We start from the raw sequence: 27,587 nt of genomic DNA, 5'->3' as shown, positions 1-27,587 counted from the left end.
AAATAGACTAGACGTTACCAGAGGCTGGGGAAGAGGTGGGAAATTTATTGACTGAGTATAAAGTTTCTGTCTGGTATGATGAAAAGTTCTGGAAATAGTGTTGATGACTGGACAACATTGCAAATGTACTTGATGCCACTGAATTGTACACTTAAATATAGTTAAATGGGCAGCGGGGGGGAGGCAAAGGCCTAGAGCCCCATTCCTCAACCTTACCTTTGCCCTCACCATGGCCCCTCTGCAGAGAGAACCACGGGTCTAATCCCTTCCTTCTCTAGATGGGAAGACTGAGGCCCAGAAAGGGTCTGTCATCCTCGCCCCCCCCCCCCCCCCCACACCCTCCCACCAGCTTCGGGACTCCTCCCTCCAGTCTCGGGGTGAGCTCCACGGTCAAGACTCCCCGATCGTGTCTTTCATGGAGTCATAGTTCCCTTGCCCTCACCTTTCCCTATGGTGAGGCATAACCTCACCTGGTCCCAGTCAGGGCACCTTAAAATTCTAGCCCAAAGAGCTAGTGTCTCTTAAAATGACTGCCCTGGGGGCTGGGAAGGAGGGAGGGAGAGAACTGGGGAAGGAGTTGGAAACCACCTCCTTTGTGGTCATTTGTCTCTCTCCCCCAGAGTGGCCATCATGTTTCTGGAAACCTTAAAATGGCCCAGTGTTTGGTGCTCTGCCTGCTGGCTCCTGGGCAGTACTGGACAGGTGTCCTTCCCATTCCTGGGTTCAGAGGGGTCCCACATTGGCCAAAGGCAAGATAGAAATTTACAAAAGGGGAAGAACGGGCTTGAAAAAATGTGCAGGAAGTAAAGAGCCAAGCATTGGCCTTAGACTTAAGGCTACTACCTTTCCATTTAGATAAAGAGGCCACTCAGGGCTGATGGGTGTTAAGGGGGACCTGACTAGTTCAGGGGCATGTGCCCAGTAGGGCAGGCCAGGGGAAGGGCCTGATGGGCCCTGAGGCACCCAAATCCTGGAACTTCCAAAGAGCGGAGACCTAGAGTGTCGAGGCAATCACTGCTCCTGACAGGTCAGGACCTGTGGCCACTCACCCTGGTGTCTCCACAGGGTGCCTGTGATGCAGCAAGAGAGGAGGGACTTGCTCTTGAGGAGGGATCATGACTCACAGGCTACCAACTTTCGTTGCTTGTCCACTGGTCCTTCCTGGAGCACACATGGGCCCCATGGGTGCTGAGCACAGCTCTGTGACTTCCCAACCCCACCCTGCACCCGGCTCAGTGCAGGCCACGGGTAGGGAAATGCTTCTGAGCCCAAAGGAGCTCATGTGGTCCCATGGTCCACTGAGCAGGTCTAGGTACCCCAGAAGAGGCCTTTCATCAAAGGAGCAGGCAGATCTCTATGGACCTTTCTCATCAGCCACTGGGTCATTCACTCAGCAGGCATGGATGGGCCACCTGGTTCTCATGGGTCTCCAGCCAGGCTAGGGGCACCCTTGCTTATGTATGAGAAGGGAAGAGAATGGAAGAATAGGGTGAGGTGGAAGGGGTCCACGTGCTGAGCTGGGACCCAGGGTCCAGACAGGAGTCAGTGGAGAAGCAACTGTGGGAACGTCTGAACCCAGGGTGGCTCAGGCCTGCTGCTGGACTTGCCGTCTTGATTCAGCCCCAGCCATGCAGACGGGGGCCCCACGAGGGCAACAATCATGTGGAGTGACTGGAAGTGCCTGCCCTTGGGAGAGCAGGTTGAAATCTTTCCCGGGAAACAGATTCATTCCCTGCCGATTCACTCAACACACATTTGAGTGATGACTGAGTTGGGCCAGGCCTGGGAACATGGAGGTGGATTAAGCCGCACCCATGGAGCACCCAGCTCAGGAGGCATCTGTCAGTACCAGACCAGCCAGCCCTTTTGCAGCACCTATGAGGTCTGAGTGCCGTGGGTGCCATGAATGAGTGACAGAGGGTCCTGAGGGCCTTGTCACTTAAAACCCAAATGACCACCAGGCCAGAGAGCCCTGGAGACCACCGGCTGGGAAAGCAGTGGGGAGGCCAGTGTGACAGTTTAGGCTAAGGTGTCTCAGGCCTGGCTGACATCACAAGCCCCCGGGCGACAGGTTCCACTGGTCTGGGGTGAGCCTAGTGGGCAGCTGGGGCTGAGCACCACCCACCTGGGTCATCAGCCTCTGTGACAATAGGCCTCGGGCAGAGGCATTGGGAGCGGAGAGGAGGCAGTGAATAAGGATGGGCAGCTATTGGCCACATGAGACCAAGAAAGGGAATGTAAGAGGCGACACAGGTTTGGGAACAAAGAGAAGGAATTTTGTGGGACCAGTGAGCCCTCCAGGCACCATGAGCTGGAGCCCCAGAGAAAGAGGCGGGAAGTTCAGATTTGGGAACCTCTGTCCTGGAGCCAATAGAAGGACACTTGAGGCCTCATCTCCCGCAGCGGGCACACGGGAAAGGGTGAGACAACCCGGAGCCTCGGGGTGGAATGCTGGCGGCCATGTGCCAAGGGAGGGACCCCGGTGGCTCCAGGAATGCAGGGCTCCCCTGGGAGGGAGGGCACAGGATGGGGGCCAAGACCTCACACCCGCAGGCTAGAACTTCAGGCCAAGAGGTGGGGAGGGCTCCCCTGAAACCCTGCAGGAGGAGGTTGGTCGGCCCGGCTCTGCCAACGCTGGCATTAGGCGCCCGGGTTTGGCTGCTGGTTCCCGATATTCTCATCAGGTCCCACCGAGGCGTGTGGCCAACACACTTGGGCACAGTGAGTCACCTCGCTCTTCCTCGGCGCCTTCCCTCCTCCACTCTTGTCCTCACCCTCCTCCCTGCACCCTGGACCTCAGTCCCCAGCCGTGTCCCCCTGTGCACAGGGGTGGTCCTCCCAGCCTGACCAGCCTCCCCCACCCAGCAGCGGCTGAGGCCACTCTTCCCTGTCACCTGTACTGTGTGGCCAAGGCCACCATGAGCGTGGCAGGAAAGGAAGGCTGGGGTGACTGTGAAGGAAAGGGGGGTATCACAGGCCAGGGGCCCACAGCGCCAAGGGAGAGAAAAACCCACACATCTGAAAAAAACGAAACCGAAGTAAAAAGCCATTCCCTCCGCTTGGGCAGCAGCCCCTGAGGACTGGCCATGGGGGTGGGGGGCCCCCTCTTTCTCTCCCTCCCTAAAAACCTCCAACACAACTCGCTGGCCCTGCTGGCCAAGTGGCCGCTTCTATATTGTGAGTGGCTCTGCCCCTCCTCCCCCGACTCCCAGGTTACCTCTCAGGGCTCTCAGAGGTGAATTACGGCCACCTGAGAGCCGAGAGGGGCCGCAAGAGAAGGGGTGGGCGGACTCTCAAAGCTGAAGGGTCGGCAAAGGCAAAGACTGAGGAGTTCCCTGCGCTCCATCCTGGGGAGCCCTGTGGGATGTTTCTTTGGGGAGAAGAAGGGAGGGCGGGGAGGGGAGCGGAGGGCGGGGCAGAGCCTGGCTGGAATGTTACAGCTTCTGTTCTCCAAAGCGGCTCCCAGAGCGCCTGGCCTGCGGCTCCCGGCTGATCTGATAAGATGTGACAAGGCGGCCTGAAAAATGTTGAAACCTGTAAAATGTTTAAACCTGTTTTTGTTGTGTTGTGAGCACGAGGGGTTTTTTTTCCGCTTTCAATTTCATAGGAAAGTGGAGCTGATCAGAGTGGAGCAGGGCAGGGGGCGGGAGAGAGGGGTTGTCCCCTTCAGCCAAATTGGGAGGCGGGTGCAGAGCAGGATGGTCAGACCTGGGGAGGAGGAAGGGAGGATGATAACTGGGAGGAAGAAAGGGGTGGGGGTGGGGGGACTGAGAGAAGGGGCGGAGAAGGAGGAGAAGGAGGGAGGGAGGGGGCTCTGCGCTCTGGCCTGTGAGGACAGGACACAGTGAGCTGTGGTCATCTTCAGCGGGTACTGGCCCAGGCAGACTCACCAGGGGGCACAGAAGGGCCTGAGCCCAGGGGGGTGTCAGAGAGAAGTAAAAGGGGGCTAGTAAAACTGTGGGCCCCTGGAACCTCACTCCCGAGACCTCCGAAGGCTGCTGCGAGGCCCCGAGCCCACAGGTGGACAGAGGTAGGAGAGGTGGAGACCGCTCCAGGTGCACTTGCTTTGCCGAGCAGTTGAGAGCTCACGGGTGAGCTCAAAAGAGCCCTGCCCTTTCGGAGCTAGAAGCTGCGGCCCAGCTCTGCCTCGGCCACGTGCGGCCTGGCTGACTGACAGGTGACCTCGTCAAGGGTTGATATGCTCTGTTTCACAGATGAGGCAACTGAGGCCCAAAGGCGTCCAGTGACTGGCCTGGGGTCACAACGCTCCTGCCCATCTGTTCCCAGCGACTTTATCAAAATCCCCTCCAAATGGGTCCAGTCTTTCCAAGTGAGGGACAATGAGCGTCTAGAAACCAGGGGACCAGGTGTGCCGGGCGTGTTCCTTGGATACAAGGTAGAGGCTTAACAAAGGCCTGTTGCACAAACGGCTCTGCTGGTCTCTAGGTGGAGGGTTGGGGGGGGGGGGGGGGGAGCGGCAAGAGTGCCTTAGAGAGGCTGTAGCATTCTGTAAACCGCCACACGCGTTGCTCATTCTATCGCAGTATCAGGCTATAGATCATCAAAGTTGGGTGGAAACTTGGGCATCATCCAGTCCAGCGCCTCAGGCAAACTGAAGCTCAGAGAAACAGTGAGCCGTGCCCAGGGCTCCTCCACTGGTTGGAGGCAGCGGGAGGAGTACAGCCAGACCCCTGACCCCCCAGCCAGAGCCCTGTCTCCCTCACACACGTGCAATTCCTTCTCCGAGCCTCGTGGCTGTGGCTGAGGCTGAGGCTCCATTCAGTGCAGGTGAATTGCATGCCCTGTGTGTGTAAGACTAGCCCCCTCCCCAGGCCCCGCCCTCCTGAGGGAGAGGCACTGTGCAGGTGACCACTGGCAGGGGCGGGGTGTGAGCAATCCCATTTGGGGTGGAACCAGGGGGCCTGGGGTGCTGAGGGGCAGAGGGACTGAACAGCCAGGAAGACGTCTATGAGGTCACATTGGAGCTGGGCCTGGAAGGTGGGTTCAGGCTGCACATCTTTTACCCGGGAGCTCTGCCTTCTGTTTCTTTGCTTCCCGCTCCCCCAGTCCTTCTCATGGAAACGTCCCCGAAGCCACGTGTGCACCTTTAGCTCGTTTCAGCCTATGGCCCTTCTCCCCTTCCCACGCCCCCGGCCCTGAGCTCCAGGAGGCAGGGACAGGTCTCCCATTGGGCGGGTGAGGAACCGAGGGCCTTCCAGGGCTCGGTTGCGGGTTCTGAGGAACCAAGCCTGCCGGTTCCCCGGCCTGGATTTGGGGGGGCCCGAGGGGGGAGAGTGGAGGAATGAATGTGGCAAATGCTACAGCAGCTGAACTCGGAGAAATGTATCCTGTAGGTAGAGTCGTGCTATATATTTTTTGTTTTTCTGATTGACGATTTTCGTAAAACTTTGAAGGAACAGTAAGAACCGTGCGCGGGGCGGGGCGGGGCTGCGGGCCAGGGAGACGCGGCCGCTGCCGGGCGCTCAGGGCGACGCGCGGCCGCCTTCCTGCCCAGGTGGGTATTTCCCCGCATCCCCGGGAGCGCGCGCAGGTGAGCGCAGCCCTGCCCGGCACCTGGGCTTCCCCCGCTCGGCTTAGGGAGGCTCCCCGCCAGTTCAAAGCCGTGGCTGCCTCTCCCGCCCCCTCCCCATCCGCGGGCGAGGCAGCCCAAGCGAGCCTCAACACCTTCCTTTGCGCACCCCCCCCCCCCTCGCCCCCAATCCATCAGGCCGAGTCCCGCCTGCTGCCCGGCCCTCCTCGGCAGGGTCGCCGCCTCGCTTCCCTCGGTCCTTTCTTCCAAGGGCTCATTACCCGGGCGCCTGGGTTTTGCCAGCATTTACTCAGTACCTATTAGGAGCTGCATTCCGGGTCCACGCAGGACCTCACTGAATGTTCTGGCACTCAAAGGGCTAGGTCACTGGTGTTCAACCCTGGCTGCACGGCAGATGGCGCGCGGGGGGACTTGAAACTACGGGTGCCTGGGCCCCAACCCCAGAGAAACAGATTTAATTGGTCTGCGTGCTCCCTCCTGTCTGTGATATTCTTCTGTCCCCGGTTTAAGAGGAGGCAAGGTGGGGAAGCACTGTCCCAGGTCCCAGGCAAAGCTCAGAGCCTGTCTGCGGTCACACGCGAGGGAGGACAGGGGGGAAAAGGCAGGGAGACAGGGGTCTCCTCAGGTGGGGCGGGGGGGGTGCAGCATCAGTCCATCCTTTCCAACCCAGGTTTTGTCCGTTCCCTCATCCTCTCTCCTGCCCCCTCAGCAAGTCTCCATCTTTACAGCAATGGGGTGAAGCATTTTGACCCAGTCAAGTGTTGGGCCCCTCCATTGCACAGCTTAGTTCTGAATCACATGCCAGTCAGCGGCGCACTCATGTTTTCTGTGATTACAAAACACACGCTACCATGCATTGGAAAAGACAAGATAAAAGGTCTCTTTCAAAAGAAATCGTTTCCTCCTACAACCTAATGCTTTATCTGGTGACGCCCTGACCCCCCCAGCCCCAGCTGTCAACCCTCCCATGCCTCCCCTGGTTTTCTGCCCTGATTTCCCTACTCCCTGGGGGCCAGCTCACTTTTCTTAGCCCCGCAAATAAGCAAATATGTTTGGGAGTGAGTGGAAGTTCTCTCTCGCAGAGACGCAGGCCGCCAACAAACACTCTTGGGGTTCAAGGTACCAAGGCCTTTCTCCTCCTGGGATTGCTCATCTTCCTGGGTTCTTGTCCACAGTACTGTGTGTGTGTGTGTGTGTGTAGGATTCCGGGTTCTCCACTCATCTCTTCACTGGAAATACTTTCTCTCCACAAGTCCATAGTAGAGCCCTCCTGTCCACTCACCTCCTCTTGGGCTGTCTTCACTGCCTGCTCCCTCCCCTCCCCTCACTGTGCCCAGCACCCTGTCATCCCACCAGACCAGGCTGGTCCCCAGGAGAGCACAGGTACGGATCCCTCAGGAATCACCTGGCCTAAGAGAAGGCCAGAGTCACCACAGACAGGAGGAGGGGCCCACAAGGCTCTGGGGAGATGAGGTCATGGGCCTCAGAGCTGTAAGTGAGGTAAGGGGATGCTTTTATAGGTGTATACCCGGTGGTGAATAATACCATGCGGGGTGCATTTATTTGCGTAGAGGGTGGTTAATAAGGTTATGAGGAAATAATTTCTGAACTCTGCTATAAGGAAGGTGGCGAGGCACTGGGAATGGTTGTCATTAGTAATTCTAATAGCTAACATTTACTGAGCCCCGACTAGTGCCAGGAGCCATGGAAAGCCCTTTACACAGAATATATCTTTTAATTTGCCAAAGAACCCTATGAGGTTATTATTATCCACATTGGACAGGTGATGACATGGGTTCAGAGAGGCTAAGGAACTTGTCTGGGGTCACACAGCGAGGCAAGGGAGGTGCTGACAGGCTAATAAAGCCATAAGGGGAGGCATTTATTAGGACAAGGTCTCTAAGGAGCAGGCTGAGGACGGGCTGAAGGAGGAGGGGAAGGAGACTCAGGTCTGTCCTGCTCCCCGGGCTGCCGTCTGGGTTTACAGTCCCATAAACTCCAACACGAGGGCCTGGCCTATTGATCTTCTTTCTTTTGAATGTTGTCATGGACCTTCTCCACCTGAGGTCTGTTCCACTGCATGTCAGACAAGGCCAGACCTCCACTCGAGGAGGGATTTGTGTGTGAGGCGGGACATGTGGTTTCAGGACCTCTTCCAAGAAGCCAAACCCAACAGACGCTAACAAATGTGGGCATCGATTTCCCAAGAGAGGTCGGGGTCAATGACACACGTTCTAGCACCTTCCAGTTTGCACAGCGTTTCCCCAAAGAGCACCGTGGCTAATCCCCATCGCCAATGAGGAAACTGAGGCTCAGACAGAGGACCATCAGCCAGGAAGTGGGGGGCGGGGGGGTCCCTGCTCCCTGTCTGTCTGACTCAAATCCCTACTGCTGTTATTATGCTCTCTGTCGATTCATTCCAGCAGAACGCACTTATTCAGCGCCCCCCACCCTACCCCGGGTGCTCTGCCCTGAATGGGCACCTGGTGGAGGGTACAATCTAATGGGCAGGCCGCATCACAGGGACAGAAGGCAGGAACAAGGAGGCCAGCCAGCTCACAAACCGTCCTGGTGGCCACAGGGAGACCAAGGGAAGGCTATGGGGAACAGATAGCCCATGAGACCTCAGCAGTGGTTTTGTGCCCTGAGAGAAAAGGAAGAGGAAGGGTGATTACTGGCGAGACACAAAACACCAAAAGTCAAGGAGCCAAGGGGGAAGGAGGCAGGGCCCGAGTTGGAATCCCACATGCAGTGAAGTGGGGACGGCCTGAAAGATGCCCGGGCCCCCGCAGGGCCGGTCCCCCTGGAAGGGGCCTGTCCCAGCTGGAAGGAACACCGCGGCATCGGGCCCCAGGTTGGGAGTTCAGTTGGGATCCCGTGGGGCTGAGGAGCCAAAGCCCTCCATCAGCTGTGAGGAAGGGCTCTGCCAAGTCTTTCTGGAACTCGGATCCTCCTTTGTTCACAGAACATTCGGACCGGACCGTGGAGAGGATAGGAATCTAAAATGCAGCACCTTCCCAGATTCTCACAGTAGGCAAGCCTTGCATGCTAGAGCAGCCTATGCATTCCTGGGACCCCCCCTCTTCAGGCCGGAGAGGTCTCGGCCCCTTTGCTCACTCCCTCTGCCAGCTGCACCGGCTGCTTCCACTCCTGCCTCTGCCTTGTGACACCTGGTGGGAAGGCTGACCCAGCCACCTGCTCTGTCCCTCTGAGCCACCACGTTGACTCTGTCCTCAGGTGCCGAGGGAGTAGCTGCTCCCCTGCACGGAATGAAGTCCCCCAACTTTCTCTGCTCCAAGAAAAACAGCCTCCTATGTTCACCACATTCTCCCCTCTTCCCCACACCTCTGTTGTGCGCCCAGACCGGGGACGGTGCTGGAATACAGCCCTGCCCAGTGTGGACAGAGGAGAACGCTGGGCCCTGTGACTTCTGGGGTTCTCCGCCCAAGCGGAGAAGAATAGGGTCAGCCTGTGGAGTCCGAGAAGGCCGGCTGGTCCCTGGGGAAGGGATTCCAGCATGCTCGCCTCAGGAGTCAGGGATGGCCCCCAATCCTGAGGCCCCTGTGCCCATCCCCAAGCCATGGTTGCTAGCCCTCAGGAAGTTTTCCGACTTTCACCTGGATAACTGGCCACAGGTGTCTTGCCTCAAGCATTTCCTGGGCATGCGCAGGGCCCTGGGTGCTGGGGCGGTGATGCCAAGCTGAATGCCAGGGCTTCTTGGCCCGGCCTGCAGCACTGTGGATTCCCCTGTGACTCTCCCGCCATGTATCTCAGAGGGAGTCCCGCCTCAGTGTCTACCTTATGGGGTCTACCATGAAGGTTCTGGCAACCCCAGACCTCTCGAGTAAACCATTCCCACCTGCCACCACTCTCTCTAATGCACACATGCACATAAGAGCCAATCATGCAGCAACATGGATTTCCATCTTTGGGGGAAGGCTAGAGGATTAAGCACACAACACACACAAAAACCTGAATTGGTTCTCAGTGGGGTGATTATAGGTGAAGAGAAGTAGAGGAGCTACCCAGCCCCCAGTGGTAAGCAGCCATTAGTGCTCACGGGCCAGGGCTGCCCCCTCTGCTGGCCTGAGTCCTGGCCCAAAGCTACCACCGGCTGCCTATCACCTATCCTGTCCCTTTGGGAGGCCTCAGCTTCCTCACTGGGAAAATGTAAACCTCACCTGCTTCAAAGAGGCTGGAGGGAGAAGGCCTTGTAGGTAAAGCTTTTATTACAATCAGCAATGGTGGTTGCTGTTGCTGTGCGTGCTAACACAGGCCAATGCCATTCTGGGTGCCAGGCACTGTTTCGTGTGCTTCACACGTATGAACTCACCTAATCCTCCCCACAACTCTGTGAGGGAGACACTGTTACCATCACCCCCCTTCGGACAGGGAAACTGCAGTGCAGAGATTAAGTCATTTGCCCGAGGTCACCCCGGTAGTTAGACACATCCAGTCTGGCTCCAGAGCCTGCAGGCTTAGCCACAGTGCTCTGCCTGCCTCTGGGAGGAGTCGGGAGCCATCCATCACTCAGCAGCTGGGGACCGCGCTCCGCTTGTGGGAGTGCAGAGGGGAGTGTGACATGGTGCCTGCCCTGCAGGGGCTCCCGTCTCACAGGGAGACAGATGCCCCAAAAGAAAATTACAGGAGGCCTCATGTGGAAGAGTGATTCATGCTGCCGGAGGTGAGGGGGTAGGCTTTGTGGAAATACTGTCGAGGGGTCTGACACTGGCCAGATAGACGGAGTCCCCGGGGTACAAAGACCAGCGAACGGCCTCACAGCAGAGGAGATGCAGCTGGATGACTGACTTGTTGGCTGATTGCTCTATTCGTTCATTCGTTCGCTCGCTCGTTCGTTCGTTCGTTCATGCATTCTACGCAAACCCCTCTGGGATGGGTGCTGTGGGCTGAACTGGTTCACACAGGATGATTTAAAAGTTAGTGGAGTCACAGCCAGATTGCTGAGAAGAATAAGACAACAAGGATAAACGGACATAGGAGAGGGGCAGGTGAATCTTCTAGATTCCATTTTCCAAGTGGGTAATAGCTGTTACTTAAGGTGGGAGGGAGGCTCAGCTCTGAGAGGTTAAATACTTTTGGAAAAGAGATTAAAGCAATGAAAACAAGGGTTATAAAAAGAAAGGAAACAAAGGTCATCCCTGGCCTCTCTGTGTTGCTAATATGCTAATGAGATGCTAATATGCTAATGAGCACCATTAACACCAAGAGGCCAGAAGTAGCAGGTGGCACTTCTCAAACTTATCTGACCCTAGAAGCTCTCATCAGCAGGATTACGTGGGATTGGTGTAAGAAGCACATGTGATGGCCTGCCTTGGCAGCAAAGGTGTACAGATGAGTGGAGGGAGGAAGGGAGAGAGAGAGAAAGTAAATTAGGCTGGAGGATTCCCAGGAATGTGGCAGCTCTAAGCTGGGTTTAGAAAAATCCTGGGAAGGTCATGGGCAGGTGGAGAGGTGATGGGAGAGAGTTTTTCCATAGGGAAAACTATTTATAGTGGAGGCCCAAGGAAGTGGAGTTTTGCCCCAGGGCAGGAAGGGAGGATAAGCAGGGCCCAGCCCTGAAGACAGAGACCCAGCAGGAGCCGGCTGCCACGTCTGCTTTCTGATGTGGGCTGAGGAGCTGCTCGCCTTTCTCCCAGAGGGAAGGAGTCCAGGGTTGGGATAAACTTTAAGGTAGGGATTCACCTTCTGGTCTTCCCTGAAGTGGCTCAGGCAGGGTGGCCCATGGGAACAAAGGGCAGGGGCTGGGCCGAGAGGGAAACTTGCCCTGGTTCTAGTGGGATGGGCCCTCCCAGAAAAAAGTGGCATTATTTCTGGATAATAGTGGACAGGACGTTCACGGCCGTGAGAGTGCATTTGAGGAGCAGAAAGGGAAGAGGTGGAGAAGGTGGAGAGGTGAGGCAGGGGAGACCCGTGTGGGTCTGGAGCTCCCTTAGCTAAGTTTGTCCGTCACCAAATGGCCAGTGATGCCCTCTAGCTCTTAGGCAGACAACATGAGGGACTGGAAGCTGAAGGCAGCGGGGGAGAGGGGATGGATTCACCCAGCCAACCTTACTGTGCTTCACGGGGCTGTCATGGCCAGTGTCTAAGCCATTACAGGACCATAGTAAGCCCACACAGACCTTGGAACCCCAGTAAGAACTCTCACAGACACCACATTTGATCTATTGCAGCCCCCCCCCCCCCCCCGCCCCATTCTCCGGGATACTTGCCAAGACCCCCACTGGACGCGTGAAACTGCCAAGAGTACCAAAACCTATACATACTATGCTTTTTCCTATACACACACATCTATGATAAAGTTTAATTTATAAGTTAGGCACAGTAAGAGATAACAATAAATAATAGTAAATTAATTAGTCTTTTCCCCAAAATATCAATATGCCAAAAATCTTTTGAATCATTTATTTCTGAAGTTTGCCATTTGGTAGTTTTAGACCGCGATTGCTCACCCGTGGAGAGCAGGTAGGAGGGAAAGCTGCAGCCTTCCCTCCCTGAGGACTGGAGTCCTCGTGAGCATTTTGGCCGAACAGGACACCGGGACACAAGGTCCGGCCAGAGTCCACATTCTCTGGGGTCCACCAAGTCACAGAATTCTGCCACACAGCCATCACTCACTTCTTTCTTCACCCAGGCTAGTGAGACAGGACAAACCAAGGTAAAGGGCATGGCTTTCCCTGAGTGTGGCCTTTTCTGTTGGGGAAGGGATTCAGCTCTTTTTGTTCCACAGAAAACTGGCCTGGACTGACTATTCTTGGGGGGAAAAGGGGTGTGGGAGATGCGGGAAGAGACTGGACAAAAATCGTGCACCTATGGATGAGGACAGTGGGTGGGGAGTGAGGGTGGAGGGTGGGGTGGGAGCTGGAAGGAGGGGAGTTATGGGGGGAAAAAAAGAGGAACAAATGTAATAATCTGAACAATAAAGATTTAATAAAAAAAAAGAGAGAGAAAAAAAAAGAAAAATGGCCTGGGATAGAATGTTTTTATAACCCTTGCTACATTAGAATGACCTGCAAAATCTTTTTAAAAACATATTTTTATTGATTTCAGAGAGGAAGGGAGTGGGGGAGAGAGATAGAAACATCAATGATGAGAGAGAATCACTGATCGGCTGCCTCCTATGGGGGATTGATTCCACAACCTGGGCATGTGCCCTTGACCAGAATCAAACCTGGAACCCTCCAGTCCTCAGGCCAACGCTCTATCCACTGAGTCAGACTGGCTAGGGCTGACCTACAGAATTCTTCTTTTAAAAAAAAATCTTCTAAAATTTACTAAGGCTAGTTTTGTGCTCTCTGACCTACAGAATTCTTAATTCATTCAGTGCTGACACACCTTTAACTCAGTTCCTGTTTCTTATTTCATTTCAACCTCACATTTCAACTGCCCTGAGAATAGGATTTTTACCCCCATTTTACAGATGAACAAATTGACATATTAAAGAAACTATCCAGAGTTCCCTAGCTATAAAGTAGCACATCTGAGTTTTACCCCAAGGCCGGTTTAGGCCCAGAATCTCCCCACTTTCCAGAACACCAGGCTGCCTCCCAGTACAGAGGCTAGAAGCTCAAGTCTGGACCCTTTGGGGAATCACAGAATGAGGGAAAGAAAAATGGTCCCAGGGAGCGGGGACCAGCTGAGCCTGGACATGAGCTAGCTTGGGAAGAAGCCAGGCTCACTGGCCAACAACCAGCAGAATGACCAACTGCGCTCCTGCAATATTCAGGCTCACTGGGGATACAAAGACATATAAAGCAGAATCCTGCCCTCAATGGGCTGAGATAAGATGCCCATGAAGAGGTAACTAGTGACAAGAGCCAGTAGGTCTTCCTGGGAGGGCCTCATTGCGGCAATGGGAATCCAGCTGGAATTGGAAGACTGAGCCTGTTATTGGCAGATGGCAGATGACCCTCATCCCACCACCCGCCTTAGAGGACCTACTGTGTGCCTCGTGCTTTGCTTGGTGATGTGGGTACAAAGATAATGGAAACCTGGTCCTGCCCACAGGGGGGCTCACAGTTTAGTCAATAAAGCAGATAGACCGAGTAGGGGTCAGAGCTCGGGCCACGTGCTGAGGGAAAGCTGCCCAGAGGAAATGGAGTCTGAACTGTCCTTTGAAGAAGGAATGGGAGTTCATAGAGGTCGTTCGAAGAGAAGGCAGGGCAAATGCAAAGGTCTGGAGATGGGAGGTACTATAGAAACAACACAAATAGTAAAACGAGATTAACAATGGCAAAACGTATGGGCACCAGACCCTGTGCCAAATCTCACAGTAGCCCTCATTTTACAGAGAGAAAACAGGCTCAGTGAGGTTCAGGTATTAAAGGCAGAACCAGCTAGAACCCAGGACTGATGCCCCCTGCAGCCCATGCTTCTATCCAGACAAGTGAAAGCTGGTCACAGGGTGGGGATGTGGGGATGGGAGATGATTTAGGATGGAGAGTTAGGAAGGGGCTAGATCGAGCAGGGCCTCTGGGCCATGGCTATGCTAAGGAGCGTGGACAACACAGTCAGAGCTCCCAGCTGAATGCTCTTCTGATTGGGCCATTCATTTAAAAAATGACAAGCCCTAGCCTGTTTGGCTCAGTGGCTAGAGCATCGGCCTGCGAACTGAAAGGTTCCAGGTTCGATTCCAGTCAAGGGCACATGCCCGGTTTGTGGGCTCAATCCCCAGTGGGGGACTTGCAGGAGGCAGCCAATCCATGATTCTCTCTCATCATGGATGTTTCTATATCTCTCTCCCTCTTCCTTCCTCTCTGAAATCAATAAGAATATATTTAAAATAAATAAATAATTAAAAATGACAAAACCCACCAAACTCAAAGAAAGATCCTCTGAGGCCAAGAGTGAGGAAGACAAGGACCCAGCTTAACAAATAGAAACTTGAAGTTAAGAGTTGACAACAGACTACAAAGCCGCTTACGTGTTGCTAATGTAGAGGCACTCAACCTGCTAAGGAAGGAACGTAAAGACAACAGATATTTATTGAGCATCTACTACGTACTTGCCAGGCACAGGGAACACAGCAAGACAGTGCCTGCCCTCGAAACACATGGAATTAAATAACAACAACATGACATAGGAAACCAGGATGAAGGTGAAGGAGAAGACAAACATGCCAAGTCAAGGTCAATACAGATGCAAGCGTTGAGCTTCAAGCTTGACTCCGGGTTCCCTAACAGCCAGGAAACTTTATCTGAAAGGAGAAGCTGTGCTAGTTCCTGGGGAGAAATAAAGCTAAATATTACATTGTGAAGGTCAAGTAAAAACTCATCTCTATCAGAGCCACTAACACAAGAATTGCCTGGCCGGTTTGGCTCAGCAGACAGAGCGTCGGCCTGGGGACTCAAGGGTCCCGGGTTCGATTCCGGTCAAGGGCATGTACCTTGGTTGCGGGCACATCCCCAGTGGGGAGTGTGCAGGAGGCAGCTGATCCATGTTCCTCTCTCATCGATGTTTCTAACTCTCTATCCCTCCCTTCCTCTCTGTGAAAAATCAATAAAATATATTAAAAAAAAAAAAAAAAGAATTGGTTTGGGCAGAATCCTCTTTCTGGCGATCGTTCCCTGGTATGTGCATGACACAGACCAGATGCCAAGGAGCAAAAAGGACTAGTAGAATGACAAAGCCTATAGATCAGCGGTTCTCAACCTGTGGGTCGCGACCCCTTTGGCGGTCGAACGACCTTTTCACAGGGGTCGCCTAAGGCCATCCTGCATATCAGATATTTACATGACGATTCATAACAGTAGCAACATTACAGTTATGAAGTAGCAACGAAAGTAATGTTATGGTTGGGTCACAACATGAGGAACTGTATTTAAAGGGCCAGAAGGTTGAGAACCACTGATGGAAGGACCATGAGGGGCCATTTCCTCTCCATCCCTCCTGTTTCACAGGGGAGGAAATGGAGGCCCGGGAAGCAGTGATTTGCCCAAAGCCACCACTCTCCCCTGCAACAAAACCGTCACCGGGCCACTACGGCCGGCTTTGTGCAACCCCAGCTTGAGGACAGGTGGGTAGTGTGCCAGTGACTTATACGTGGTCCCAAATAAGAGCCCTCTCAGAGGTTCAGCCACAGTGTCAATAAGCCCAAGGCAGCAGCTCTCAAGTTGAAGGTCAAATGTAATCACGCCACAAAGCCATCCTTTGAGACACAAGGTAGAACAAGTAAATTCTTGCTCCAAAGAAGAAGTCCACGTCTGAGCCTGATTGGTGGCAGAAGGAACAAGCTTTGAGCCCAGCAGGACATGGGTGCAGAGAGCAGGCTGCAGGACCCGAGTCCGCATCTGTGAAATGGGCAGAGTTTGGTTCTGGATTATGATGTGCGAATTGGGACCAGCCCATAGCCGCCATCAACAAACATGCTGACCTGTTCCTGGGTGGAGAAACAAATCCTGCCAAATGGGATTTTTACACCAAAGACTTGGACAGACACCTGAGTATAGTGTGAGCTGGTGAACCTGGGGGACAGGTAGGATACACTTGCAAATAGAGCTGGGATGGAGAAACCGAGGCTAAGGAGACCGCAGCCTTCTGAGGCCCCTCCACAGCTCTCTGGCTGTGAGCCACGTGGGCCTGAGCTGAGCAGCCAGCACCAGCTTCAGCCGCCTTTCAAAGTCAGCAGAAGCAATGTGCTGAGCCTCGAGTCACTCCTGGGGGGCGGGGGGGGGGGGGGGGGGGGAGTTATTCATTCTGCTTATTCAGTCTGCTCATGACACTGTCATGATTCACATGTGCATCTGACACTCTCAGAAACCACTGCTGTCCATGCGCCTCTGCAGGGGTTTGACACGCAGTACAAGGTTGTGTTCTTACTTACCGAGCCCTACTGTGTGCTGGGCACTGGGAAAGGGGCCCCCAGGTGACTAGAGCTCAGGGTCTCCCTTGGTGGGGGGCAGCTAGTAGGCGAGCAGAGGAAAGTACGACACGCAAAGCCCCTGGTCGAAGGCAGTGGGAATATATGGCAGGTCTGTCCCCGGGGGAGAAAAGGAGGGAGGATGACATCTTCCCTGAGAGGGCAGTGGTTCGGAAATCTAGGTGGGCTTCCCAAAGGAGAAGGGTTTTGATCTGGGTCTTGAAGACAAAATAGAATTTCAGTAGTTGAGTGTGGGGAGGGGAAAAAGGGGTTGGAGAAGTATTTCAATGAACAGGGACAGAGGGATGTGGGGGGACTTATCAGGGTCATGAAATATACCACTGACAGGTGGGTAGAGGCCAATCCTAGGGACCCTTGGTGCCTGACAAGAAGTGGGGAGCCATGGGAGGCTTTATTTATTTATTTAAACATATTTGTATTGATGTCAGAAAGGAAAGGAGAGGCAGAGAGAGAAACATCGATGATGACAGAGAATCATTGATTGGCTGCCTCCTGCACGCCCCCCACTGGGGATCAGATTCAAAACCTGGGCACGTGCCCTTGGTTGGAATCGAACCCAGGACCCTTCAGTCCACAGGCTGACGCTCTATCCACTGAGCCGAACCGGCTAGGGCGCCATGGGAGGTTTTAGAGCAGGGCGGAGACACGCTGAGAAAGCCAGGTTAGGGAGATAAGTGGGCAGGAGCCGGACAGGGGGCAGGACGCTGGTTTGTGCATGGCCACAGCTCCTATTTGCATTCCTAAAGGGCCTGCCAGGAGATTGGTTTTCCTCACTGGCCCAGCTGCTCTGGCAGATAAGTGGGACTCTGTGCCCAGGGCAGGCTTCACAGAGGGCCCCACAGACCGGGGTGTTGGGTCCTGTTGCTCACGCCCCCCTCTCTACCCCCCCTCCCCCCCCCCCCCCCACACACACAGTCCTCCCTGTTTTTCCAGCCAGCTCAAGTGAAGGGTTCTCCCAGTTTGAGTCCTTATCCAGGTGACTAGGGTTTCCTGATGACCACAGACCTCGGAAGAGCCCGACTGCCTCCAGCCCTTTACCCTCAACCCTCGTTCCCTCCACCCACATCTCCCACCGTATGTCCCCGCCTAGAAATCCTACTCTGTGTCTGGCTGAGCCCAGCTCAGGCCTGTGATCTCTGTATGAGGTCGGGAGGGCTCCCAAGCCCCATGCCCTGAGCGGGGAACCTGGGCTGCCCTGTTGCCCACTTGGCCTCAGACCTCTGCTCCCTCCCGTGGGCACTACCCACTGTGCCCCAGAACCCCCACAGGGAGGAGCTGAGAACTCCCCTGTCTGTGCCCCTTTCCGTCCTCCTTTCCTGGAAATCTCAACTCCTCAAGAGAGTCCTGGCGGGTCTGTTCTGAGCACCCTCTGGCCAGGGGCTGGCTCTTACTCCTCTTCTGGTGGGACCAGCGATGGGGTTACCTCCTCTAGGAAGAACTTGCAGCTTCTCTCATAAGGATTATTCCTCCTGAAGCTCTTAGCAGCCCCGCTAGTAGACAGGGCAAATGGTTGTTAATATCATCGCCCATTTTGCAGATGAGAAAATAGAGGCCTGGGGAAGGTAGAGACTCATCCGTGATCTCTCGGCTGTTTGAGTGTAAAGGTTTAGCCCTCCTACCTTGCCCTGAGGCAGCTCTCAGTGACCCCCCGCCCTGCCGCTGCCACCACCAGGCACAGGTGACCCTAATAGCTGGGCGACCAGAATCCAGGCTTGAGATCTCAGAGCTGGAAGCCCAAGGCCAACGGCATGTCCAACTCCTCTAGTTAGTGAGGCCCAGAGCAGGCCTAGTTATTGATCGCCTAATGTTACACCGTAACTAGCGCAGAGCTAGGGCTCAGGTCCCCTCACGCCCCACAATACCCCCTCTCGTCTCCGAGCATCGCTCACAGCTCCATCCTTCCCCTGGATGTGCCTGACATTTCTGGAATTCACTCCATACACGTAACGAGGCCATTTGGAGAAGGCCCGCCTCAGGGGGAACCGGAGCGCTGTCTAGTGTCCCCATCCTGACCCCTGCCAACTCCCCCCGGCTGCACATGCCAATCTGCAAGCAGATAAATAGACTCCATGGGCCCGGGCTTCCCACCCACCCCTGCCCCCCACACACCTTTCTAGCAGCAAGAACTAGAGGCGGAGTCTTAGGGTTTCAAAGCCGCAGCGGAGGCTGCCTGGGAACCGAGAAGCAGTAGAGAGATGTCGGGCTGCTTGCCGCGTGAGTCAGGGAGCCAGATGCCACCACGGCAGGTAGCCGAACAGAATGGGCTGCCTGTCAACAGCGCCGAAGCGACTGTGGCTTTAGCAGTTGAATTGTGGTGACTCCTTGAAACGTTAGTTTAATATGAGGACAGGAAGCTTTCTCTCCCTCGCATGCTCGGCTGACCTGCCTGGAGCACCCTTCTGGCTCTAAGGCAGCCGTGTACCCACATACCACGGGTTGCCTAACAACAAGAATTGACTCTGGCCCTAACCGGTTTGGCTCAGTGGGTAGAGCGTCGGCCTGCGGACTGAAGGGTCCCAGGTTCGATTCTAGTCAAGGGCATGTACCTTGGTTGCAAGCACATCCCCAGTAGGGGGCGTGCAGGAGGCAGCTGATCGATGTTTCTAACTCTCTATCCCTCTCCCTTCCTCTCTGTAAAAAATCAATAAAATAAAATAAAAAAGAATTGACTCTGGGCCCCAGCTGGTTTGGCTCAGTGGATAGAGCATCGGCCTGCGGACTGAAGGGTCCCGGGTTCGATTTGTGCTGGGGTTTCAGGCTCGATCTCCAGTAGGGGGCGTGCAGGAGGCAGCCCATCAGTGATTCTCACTCATCATTGATGTTTCTATCTCTCTCTCCCTCTCCCTTCCACTCTGAAATCAATACAAATATTTTATTTTATTTTTTTAAAAGACTTTGGACTCTTAGCCCAGAGCTTGGTCCCCAGCACCCAGCTGGGGGTGGGGTGGGGGGGCCCATTGAGACCAAACAACAGAAAAGCACACACTTGAAGGAAGGACCCAGAAGCACCAGCTGGATGGGGCACAGAGGGGAAGTGTAGGGTGCCAACCTCCGGAAGATTCTAGAAACCCTCTGCCAGGTGCGTTAGCTATTGACCTTCCCAGAAGCAGGAGTGATCTTTCCCAGGTGGCCCTGTGTCCCAGCGCCCTCTGCCACCCAGACTCCCCTGGAGGAGGAGGCGTCCCAGGAGACAGGACTCTGACCCGCCCCTTTTTCTCCACCCTCAGACCCTCCTTCTCTCCCGACCTAGCCCTAGTCTCTCCTTGAGAACAGGGATGCCCTCTGCAGCAGCAGGAGAAAGAGGGACCCTGCCTGGAGTTGGGACAGTTACAGGGACAGGGCCTGGAGGGGGAGGGTGCAGCAGTGGGTCCCCTGCTGCCGCCCCACTCATACATCCACCCCCCAAAGAATGTAATTAAGCAGCAGGCCTCTGCCAGGAGCCAAGCTTTCTGCCTTCCGTCTATAAATCACCTTCTGAATCATCTCTCAGCTCCTGGAGGAGCAACTTCTGCTCGGGCTGCTCCAGGCGGCCCCAGTGCCACTCCCCCCCTCCCTCCCTCATGAGCTTGCCTCTCCTCCCCCCCCACCCCCCCCACCCCAGCTCCAGGTCCCTGCTGGAAATGGCATGGCTGCAAGAGTCTGGAAAACTGTGTGGTGGAAGGCGGGTTAGGGGAGACTCCAGTGCTCTCTTTCCCTTTCCTTCTCCTTCCTGGGCAGGCAAAGAGCTGAGTTGGGGTAGCTTGGCCTAGCTCCCTCAAGTTAAGAATAAAGCTACAGGCTCATAGTCACCAGTGGGGAGTATAATGGGGCAAGCTGGCTCTGAGGATAAGGAGAAAACTGAGCCAGGTAGTGCCAATCTGGGAGGGCTTCTTGGAGGAGGCAAATTTAGATCCAAGACTTAAAGGACTTATAGTAGTTCCTGTATGTCAGGCATTATTCCGAGAGCTTTGCATGTATTCATTCATTTGCTCTTCCCAACCATCCTTTGAGGTAGAAGCAGTCATTATTCTCATTTTCCACATGGGGAAACTGAGTCTCGGAGAGGTTAACTTGCCCTAGGTAGTACATGAGAAAGCCAGATGTGAACCTGGGAAGGCTCCAGAGGAATGTGAGCATTTGGGGGAAGTGAGGTTTGGAGGTGCAGGCAGGCTGGCTCGGCAGTGGTGGAGCCGCCAGCTTTGGAATTTAGGTCAGATGGGGCTGCAGAAGTCAAAGGCTGGGCTTCCCAAGCCAGGCTCTGAATGTCTGCATGGGCCGCCTGGGAAGGGTGGGGGACACAGACTCACTGGGGGAGTGGCACTGGGGCCACACAGAGCTCCATGCTTCACAGCAATGAATTGGATCCCTGTCACAGTCCTATGGACAAGACCCACCCGTGGGGTCAAGGGAAAGGAAGCCCAGAGGGAGGCAGGGACTTGAGGTGCAGAGAAGGAAAGGGACTCATCCTCGGTCAGTGGGTGGGAAGCTCAGAACTCAGACTCCTGGCTGTCAGCACTTCCTGGCACACAGGCTAACGTGAATGTATCGGTGGAGTATCCGGATGGCCTTAACCTTTGAAAGGGCATACCACCTCCCCGAACCAGGGACAAGGGGTAGAGAGTGCCTGTCCCTCGTGGTGGCTTTAGAAGGATTCTGTGGCTCACAGCAGCGTGGGTAGAAAAGATTGGAAGACCAGGCCCCCCTCAACGCATGGCTCACCCCATGCTGAGGCCAGAAAGATCTTCCTTCCCCCCACTCTCCTCAGAAGGATCTGTGGCTGCTTTCTCCTTGGAAAGAGTCACCTCTCCTTCCCCAGCCTCAGTCTCCTTGCCTTTTGCCCAGACCAAGGAGGGACCTATTCAAAGTCTAGAGAAAGCCCCAGGGTCATAGCTCCCCTCCCACCTTCCCTCCCCCTGTGCCCATGTCACCTTTTCAATTCTACAGCTGCCCAAGCGCCCTGCAGGTGTACCAGCATGACGCTCTGGGATGGGAGATACTTGGTTGGCTGAGTCTATTCATTGGGGATTTCCACCGAGGGCCCTTTCTATCTTCACCAGTGACTGAGCGTGCACCCGGCTGCCAGAGCGTGTGGGTGCCAGCGGGCTCTGCTGGGTTTGCCACTGGGGAAACTGCAGGGAGGGAGGAGAGAGTGCCCGCTGGAGGACTGGGCACCATGGTCTAGCGCTCCTGCCTCTTTTGACCTTTCCCACAAAGGTCTTCCCATTGGGCAGGTGCCCCACACCCAAGGTCCTCAGGATCCCTGGGGCGGGGTGATGTCAGGACCAGACTCCATCCATGGCTCACCTCTTAGCCCCAGAGCTGTTGACCAAATGCTACGAAATTCTAGCAGAACTTTCCCTGACAGCTGCCCCTTCCCCCATGCCTTCCCCACATTAAAGCAGGATCTTCTAAGGACATAACTCAGCACCATGCTCCTGGTATTATTACAACGTTTGACCTGTTTCATTTTTGTTTTTTTTGTTTTGTTTTTCTAAGCAAAATGTGGTCCCATCAGAAGAATACAAACAAATCAGCCACCCCGTTTACTTCCTTTGGACACCAAGCTCCGCCCACAACGGGTGTCGGGTGGTCAGGAGGGCTGTTCATTCACTTCCAAGAGACCTGGATTAATTTCCCTGCCACATCCCCCCAGGGAAAGGCCTGCCCTGGAAGAGAGACCACCCGCTTAAAGCCTGGCCATTCGATCTGGTATCTGCTCATCTGTCTGTCTGTCTGTCTGTGAGATCAACAGCCTCCAGCCAGCTCAGCTCCTCGCCAGCCCCAGCCCCAGCCAGCTGTAATTCCTGCCTGTTACAAGTGTTAACACCTGGCCCGGGGGCCTTCCTCCCCCGCAGTCTCCAGGTGCCTCCCTGGGCCCAGCCCACTGACCCCCACGGGGTTTGACTGAACATGTTCACAAGCCTCTGAAAGGCGGGTGGAGGTGGGAGTGGGGAGGAGGGGAGGGCAGGCAGAGGGATATCTGACAGATGGGGAAACTGAGGCAGGGCTTAGGGCAAGCGCTTGAGTGGGGTAATGGATCTCAGGATGGTGGAAAGAGAATTCAGGTGTATTTCCCAGCTCACTGCCCTTGACTTCTGCAGGACACTTTCCACCCCAACCCCATCTGTGGGGCAGTGCAGGCTGGTGATCGCTGGGTGAAGGGTGGGGGGGAAACAGGCTCAGAGATGTGGGTCACACAGAAGTGAGGTGCCCTCCCAACCCCTAGCACAGAACCCCTCAATCAGGGCCTCTGCCTCTGGAATGTAGTAGGCACTAGGCCGGGCCCTAATAAGATAGTTCATTTTCCCCCAAGAAGGAGAAGAAAGACAAGTTCCTCCACCAGGCAGGCATTCACTGCGACTGACAAGAAGAATTATAGAAACCAGTGCTTGCTCTCACCTCTTCCTGTCCCAGCTCTGCCACTATTTGGCTGCAGGGCCCTGGAACCCATCATCTTCCAGAGCCCTCTCTGTCTGAGGCCCTCATAGCTCTACCTTCTGGTCTACCATCTCTCGGGGCTGAGGCCTGCCATACAGGATGTGGGGACTCGGGGTGCCTTCTGGGAGGTGGCACAGGTAGGAAGCCCAGCTAAATGGTTTCCCCTGTAAGTCCCTCCTGGGGAATGTGGGAGCTGGGCAGGGGCAGCTGTAATGAGCTGAGATGCTAAAAGGCCTGGAATCTGAAGCCTGGGGGCAGAGTGGGAACAGGAATCTGAGGCCCATCCACTCTACTGTCCCTGTCCCAGCCCGGGCCCTGACCTTGGCCCCAACCCTGAGAAGGTGACTCACCCCCTATCCCAGCTCCAACACCAAAGACAGTCGGCCTAAGAGGGGAAGGCTGCTGACCACAGTCTTCAGGCAGACAGGATCAGCTTGTGGCGAGGGAGGCTCGGCCCCCCACACCCCACACTGCCCAGCCCAGGTCCCAGGCCAGCCATGCCCCTGGCAGCTTCCTTGTTAGACCTTTGTCTCCCGCTGAACTGTCCCACCAGGACCATGAATGCCCACCAAACACCCAATCTCAGGATGTCACTCACACCCATAGGTCATATGTGTGCAAACATATCCATAGCCACAGGCCAGCCATGGTCCCTGGCACTCGAAGACAGGGTCATAGGCAGACCCAGACACAACCCTCACATTCATATTTCCAAGCACAATCAGGCCATGGCCGTGAGCACTGATATCCATGCACAAAGACATCTGTGGGGCTTTCCCCTTACACTGTCATGAAGACATGTGCACACATGCACACACACACACACGCACACAACACTCACATGCCCAGTCATGATCACAGTCATGCAGTGTCATAAGCAGACACAGGTGCTGACCTTCACATGGGCATAGATACTTCTAGACTTTCTCTCTCTCTCCCTCTGACACATACACACACCACACATATCACAGAATCAGCCCACTTGCTGGCACTTGTATGCAGACACAGTGGCACACCCTGTCACGGGCCATGGATCCCCCAGGCGTATCTCACATGAGTTCACATCCGTGATCACCCAGTTACAGGCACAGACACTCCTATTCACAGAAACACACTGGGTCATAGACCTAGAACACACACACACACACACACACACACACACACAGGTCTCTGCTCAGACAAAGCAGCATCCTGTCCCCCCAACCCCCAAACAATCCATGTGTCCAGTATGGCTTTCCAGGTTTTCCCAACATCTTTCTACTGGGTGGTTCCTATCTAGATGCTACCCATACACCATTACTCACCAGACCCCAGCCCTCCCACAGGCACTGCCCAGGGAAGTGCCTCCTCCAGTTCCTAGAGCAGGAGAACCTGGTCTCTCCAGCTCATCCCTGCAGCCTGTGGGGCTCCACACCCTCTCCTTCTGCCCTCCCCCTGGCCAGGGTCCCTGTGAAGGCAAAGAACAGCATGGCCTTAGCAGGGGGACAGGAGGGGGACCGGAGGGGGTCGGGAAGGGCCTTAGAGACACCGGTGGTTTCCGCAGCGGCCTTCCCTGCAATGGGCACGGCCCCCAGCCTGGAATCTCCGGCCGCCCAGGCCACCCCCACAGATTTCTTTATGTACAGGCGGCCTGGGGCCAGCCCAGTGCCAAGGGAAGGAGGGGCTGGGCAGAAGAAAGACTTCCCCTTGGGTGTCTGTCCTGGGAGCAACTCTCAGCACCTTCTAAACAGAGACCCTCGGCCATGCCTCCGTCCCAGCCCTCAAACACCAGAGATAAACACCGCCACCCCCAAGCACCTGGAGGCAGACTCGGGCTGTGGCCCCCACTCTCCTGGCTCTGCTCCCCCTATTCCTGGCTAGAAAAGGGGTGGCAAGACAGGGAAAGGGGGACACGCAGGTGGCACCACACCCTGGTGGCTCTCCTCTCTGACTTTCACCCCAGGGACCACAGCCCCTCTTCTTATGCCCAGATCCCAAATTCTCACCCCTCACCTCCCACCCCCAAGCCCAAGCTGTCCTATGTCCAGGAGGGGAAGATGCTTTAATTAAAGTTTTCCGGATGCAGGGGCTGGAGACTGAGGAGAGGCGGGTGTAATTTAGAGAACTGGTTTCTGTGTCTCTCCCCTCTGGCCTCCGGGACCTGCCGGGGGGCAATGAGGCCGCTTGGAAAACAAGGGGACTCCCTGGAATTGAGGCTCCCAGGGGCTGTTTGTTCCTCGGTTGGCTCCCCCATCCACGCACATCTCCCCCAAACACCGCGCCTGGTTTCCCAGCCTTCTTTACTAAAAATGTCTTTTGTATCCGCATTTCTCAGGGATGGAATTCTCCTCTCCCTCTCTCCCTTTCTCCTCGGTCCTCGGTTTTCCAAAACGAACGAATTTAACATGGAGAACTGGGGTTTTGGTCGGAGAACAAACCCACCCCCCTTCCGAACAACCACATGTTCAAGGAGCCCCCCTTTTGCCAGGATGGACACGCAAGAAATGAATAAAACGCGAATTCAATGGCATCTCGGATCAGCAAATACCACATTCACTTCTGAGGCTCAAGATTAATCTAGAGCAGAGTGGGGAGAGTCTGATGAAATGCCCCCTTCCCCCTGCCCCGGGGTCCCTGAAGCCACTGGGGTCTGAAATAGGAAGGCAAAGAGGGGCTATTGTGGGGATATCTCTTGATGGAGGCGCCGGCAGAGGTGGGGGCGGCAAGGAAGGAACAGGAGGATTTTGCCCATGGAAGACCCCAAAATGGAGAAGAGGAGTGGCTGGGCCCCAGGGTCAGCGTTGGATTTCCACAAACCCAACTGCGAGCAAATGGAGGGTATTGGGGAGGGGGTCCCCAGATTGGGATGGGTGGAGGGTGAGGATCTAAGATCAAGAGACCTTCTGAGACCGGGCAAGTCCTCCACTCCAGCCTCTGCAGCGAGTAGCAGGGAAAATGGTGATTATCAGGGAAGCCAGGAGTTGGATTCTGAAGGCGACACCAGCAGAAAATCCAGGGGTGAGGGGTGGGGGGTGGGGGGCTGCAAGGAGGCAGGGAGAATGGAGCCCCAGCCCGGGCCGAGCCCACCCCCAGCCGGCGCCCCCCACCTCCCCGGGACTCGGCGAAGAAATCGGGCCGCGGGCAGACAAGAGGCGAGTCTTACCACCAAATTGGGTAGCCGGCGAGGACCCTGGTGCCACCGAGCAGGAGGCCGAGGAGCAGCCCGAGCAGGTGGGGCTCCATTAGAAGCGGCGCCGAGGAGGAAGTTTGCCCCCGACCATGAAGAGGGGGAGCGACGCCCCCAATAGTTGGAACAAAGTCCACTTGAGATTGGAAATGACTTTCGGGCTTGTCAGAAGCGCACCTCCACCCGCAGCCGCCCCCTCCGAGCCCAGCGCGGAGCAGCCGGGTTTGAGGATGTCAGCGAGCAGCCAATCAGCGCCCGCGGCCTAAGGTAAGAGATGAGTCTGTAGTTCAGCCTGTCAATCACGCGCCCCTCCCGCCCGGCCCACGAGTCGGGCTCGGGGAAGGGCATCGCCCTGCAAACTTGGGCAAAGCCCGCGCCCCGGACACAGGGAGAACTTGGGGGCGGGGGGGGGGACACACGGCCCGTTGGAGCTTCTTGCTGGCCCAGGACCGCCGCGGCTCCCCGCCAGCCAGCTTTCGGGAGCTGGAGCTCTGACGGGGGCGTTCGCGTGGTGCCGGGTCGGCGTGGGCACGGAGGGGTGACTCCTTTTCCCTCGGGGGGGCCGTGACCCCTGTGGACCGGGGCCCTGGAGGAATCGACAGTAGAAAGCACAGAGATGTTCCAAGGAGCCTCGCTCCGGCAGGACAGGAGCCCAGGGTCGCCGAGGGGGTTGGGAAACGCAACCCCTCCCGGCCTCCAGCCTCCGAGCCCGAAAGCCACCCGCCGCTCGACCCGGCCGCGGGAGGTCGCTTCCCGGGTGTCCGAGGGGCGCGCAGAAGGGTCTGCGGAGGCTCGAAGGTCTGGCTGCGGGCGGCGCCGGGGGACAGAGCCGTGTCATTTGAGTCTTTTGTCAGGGATCAGATCGGTATCGGGACCTCCTGCTGCCTTTGCATTTCCTGCAACTGACACCAGCGGCCAGTTGCATTTCCTGCTCCGGAGCCGGGTCACTTTCTCCTCTTCGAGGGGTTCAGGCCAGGCCTCCGGCTCCGGTCGGAAGCCTGACCCGCAGTCCCATTTGGATCTTGCGATGGACTGTTAGGGGGTGGGTGGGGCGCAGAGAGCAGCCGGGGTCCTGGGAACACCCTGCTGCCCTGCAGACACACCCCTCCTCCCCAGCCCCCCTGCCCTTGGCTTCAACCTGAGGTTTGTGATGACGTCCCTTTCCCCTGCCTGGACACCGAGTGCACCCACATACCCCACCCCTCACCGCAGCTAAAAAGTCCTTCCAAGCCCCTGGCTGCTTCTCGTCCTCTCCCTCCACAAAGTCAAGGAATTAGGTCTCAGCCTGGAGTGGTGCTGAGATGGAGGGCAGACCTTGGGGGGACTTGCCCGCTGTCACCTGGGTGGCCTGCCTCCCCAACCCCCCTCCCTGGCCACCCAAGGCCTCCAGAGGCACTCGGGACCCTGGAGCAGCCCTGGGCCGGGGGTGAAGCAAGCAAAGCCAGTGAGTGGGGGCAAGGGCCGCTGCTCGGAGAACCGAAGCAGAAGGGGCAGCCCCAGGTCCTGGGAGGCCTGGAACTCGGGCTTTTCCAGGTGCGGGGCACGACTGGAGGGAG

At 55.9% G+C, this 27,587-nt stretch overlaps 1 protein-coding gene across 1 annotated transcript in view; it reads right to left on the bottom strand.

Moving 5' to 3' along the window:
• WNT3 (Wnt family member 3) overlaps window positions 1-26,116 on the bottom strand; it is a 39,321-nt gene extending 13,205 nt beyond the window's left edge. The window contains exon 1 of the mRNA XM_070393012.1: window positions 26,008-26,116. Coding sequence (XP_070249113.1) covers window positions 26,008-26,087 — 80 coding nt within the window. The 5' untranslated portion in view covers window positions 26,088-26,116. The remainder of the gene's footprint in view (window positions 1-26,007) is intronic.
• Between the last annotated feature and the right edge of the window lie 1,471 nt (window positions 26,117-27,587).

This window comes from Myotis yumanensis, unplaced genomic scaffold (genome assembly GCF_028538775.1).
Source record: "Myotis yumanensis isolate MYYU_CA2020_CCGP unplaced genomic scaffold, mMyoYum1.0.hap1 SCAF_16, whole genome shotgun sequence".
Classification (NCBI taxonomy): Eukaryota; Metazoa; Chordata; class Mammalia; order Chiroptera; family Vespertilionidae; genus Myotis; species Myotis yumanensis.
This window is presented reverse-complemented; position numbering and strand designations above follow the sequence as displayed.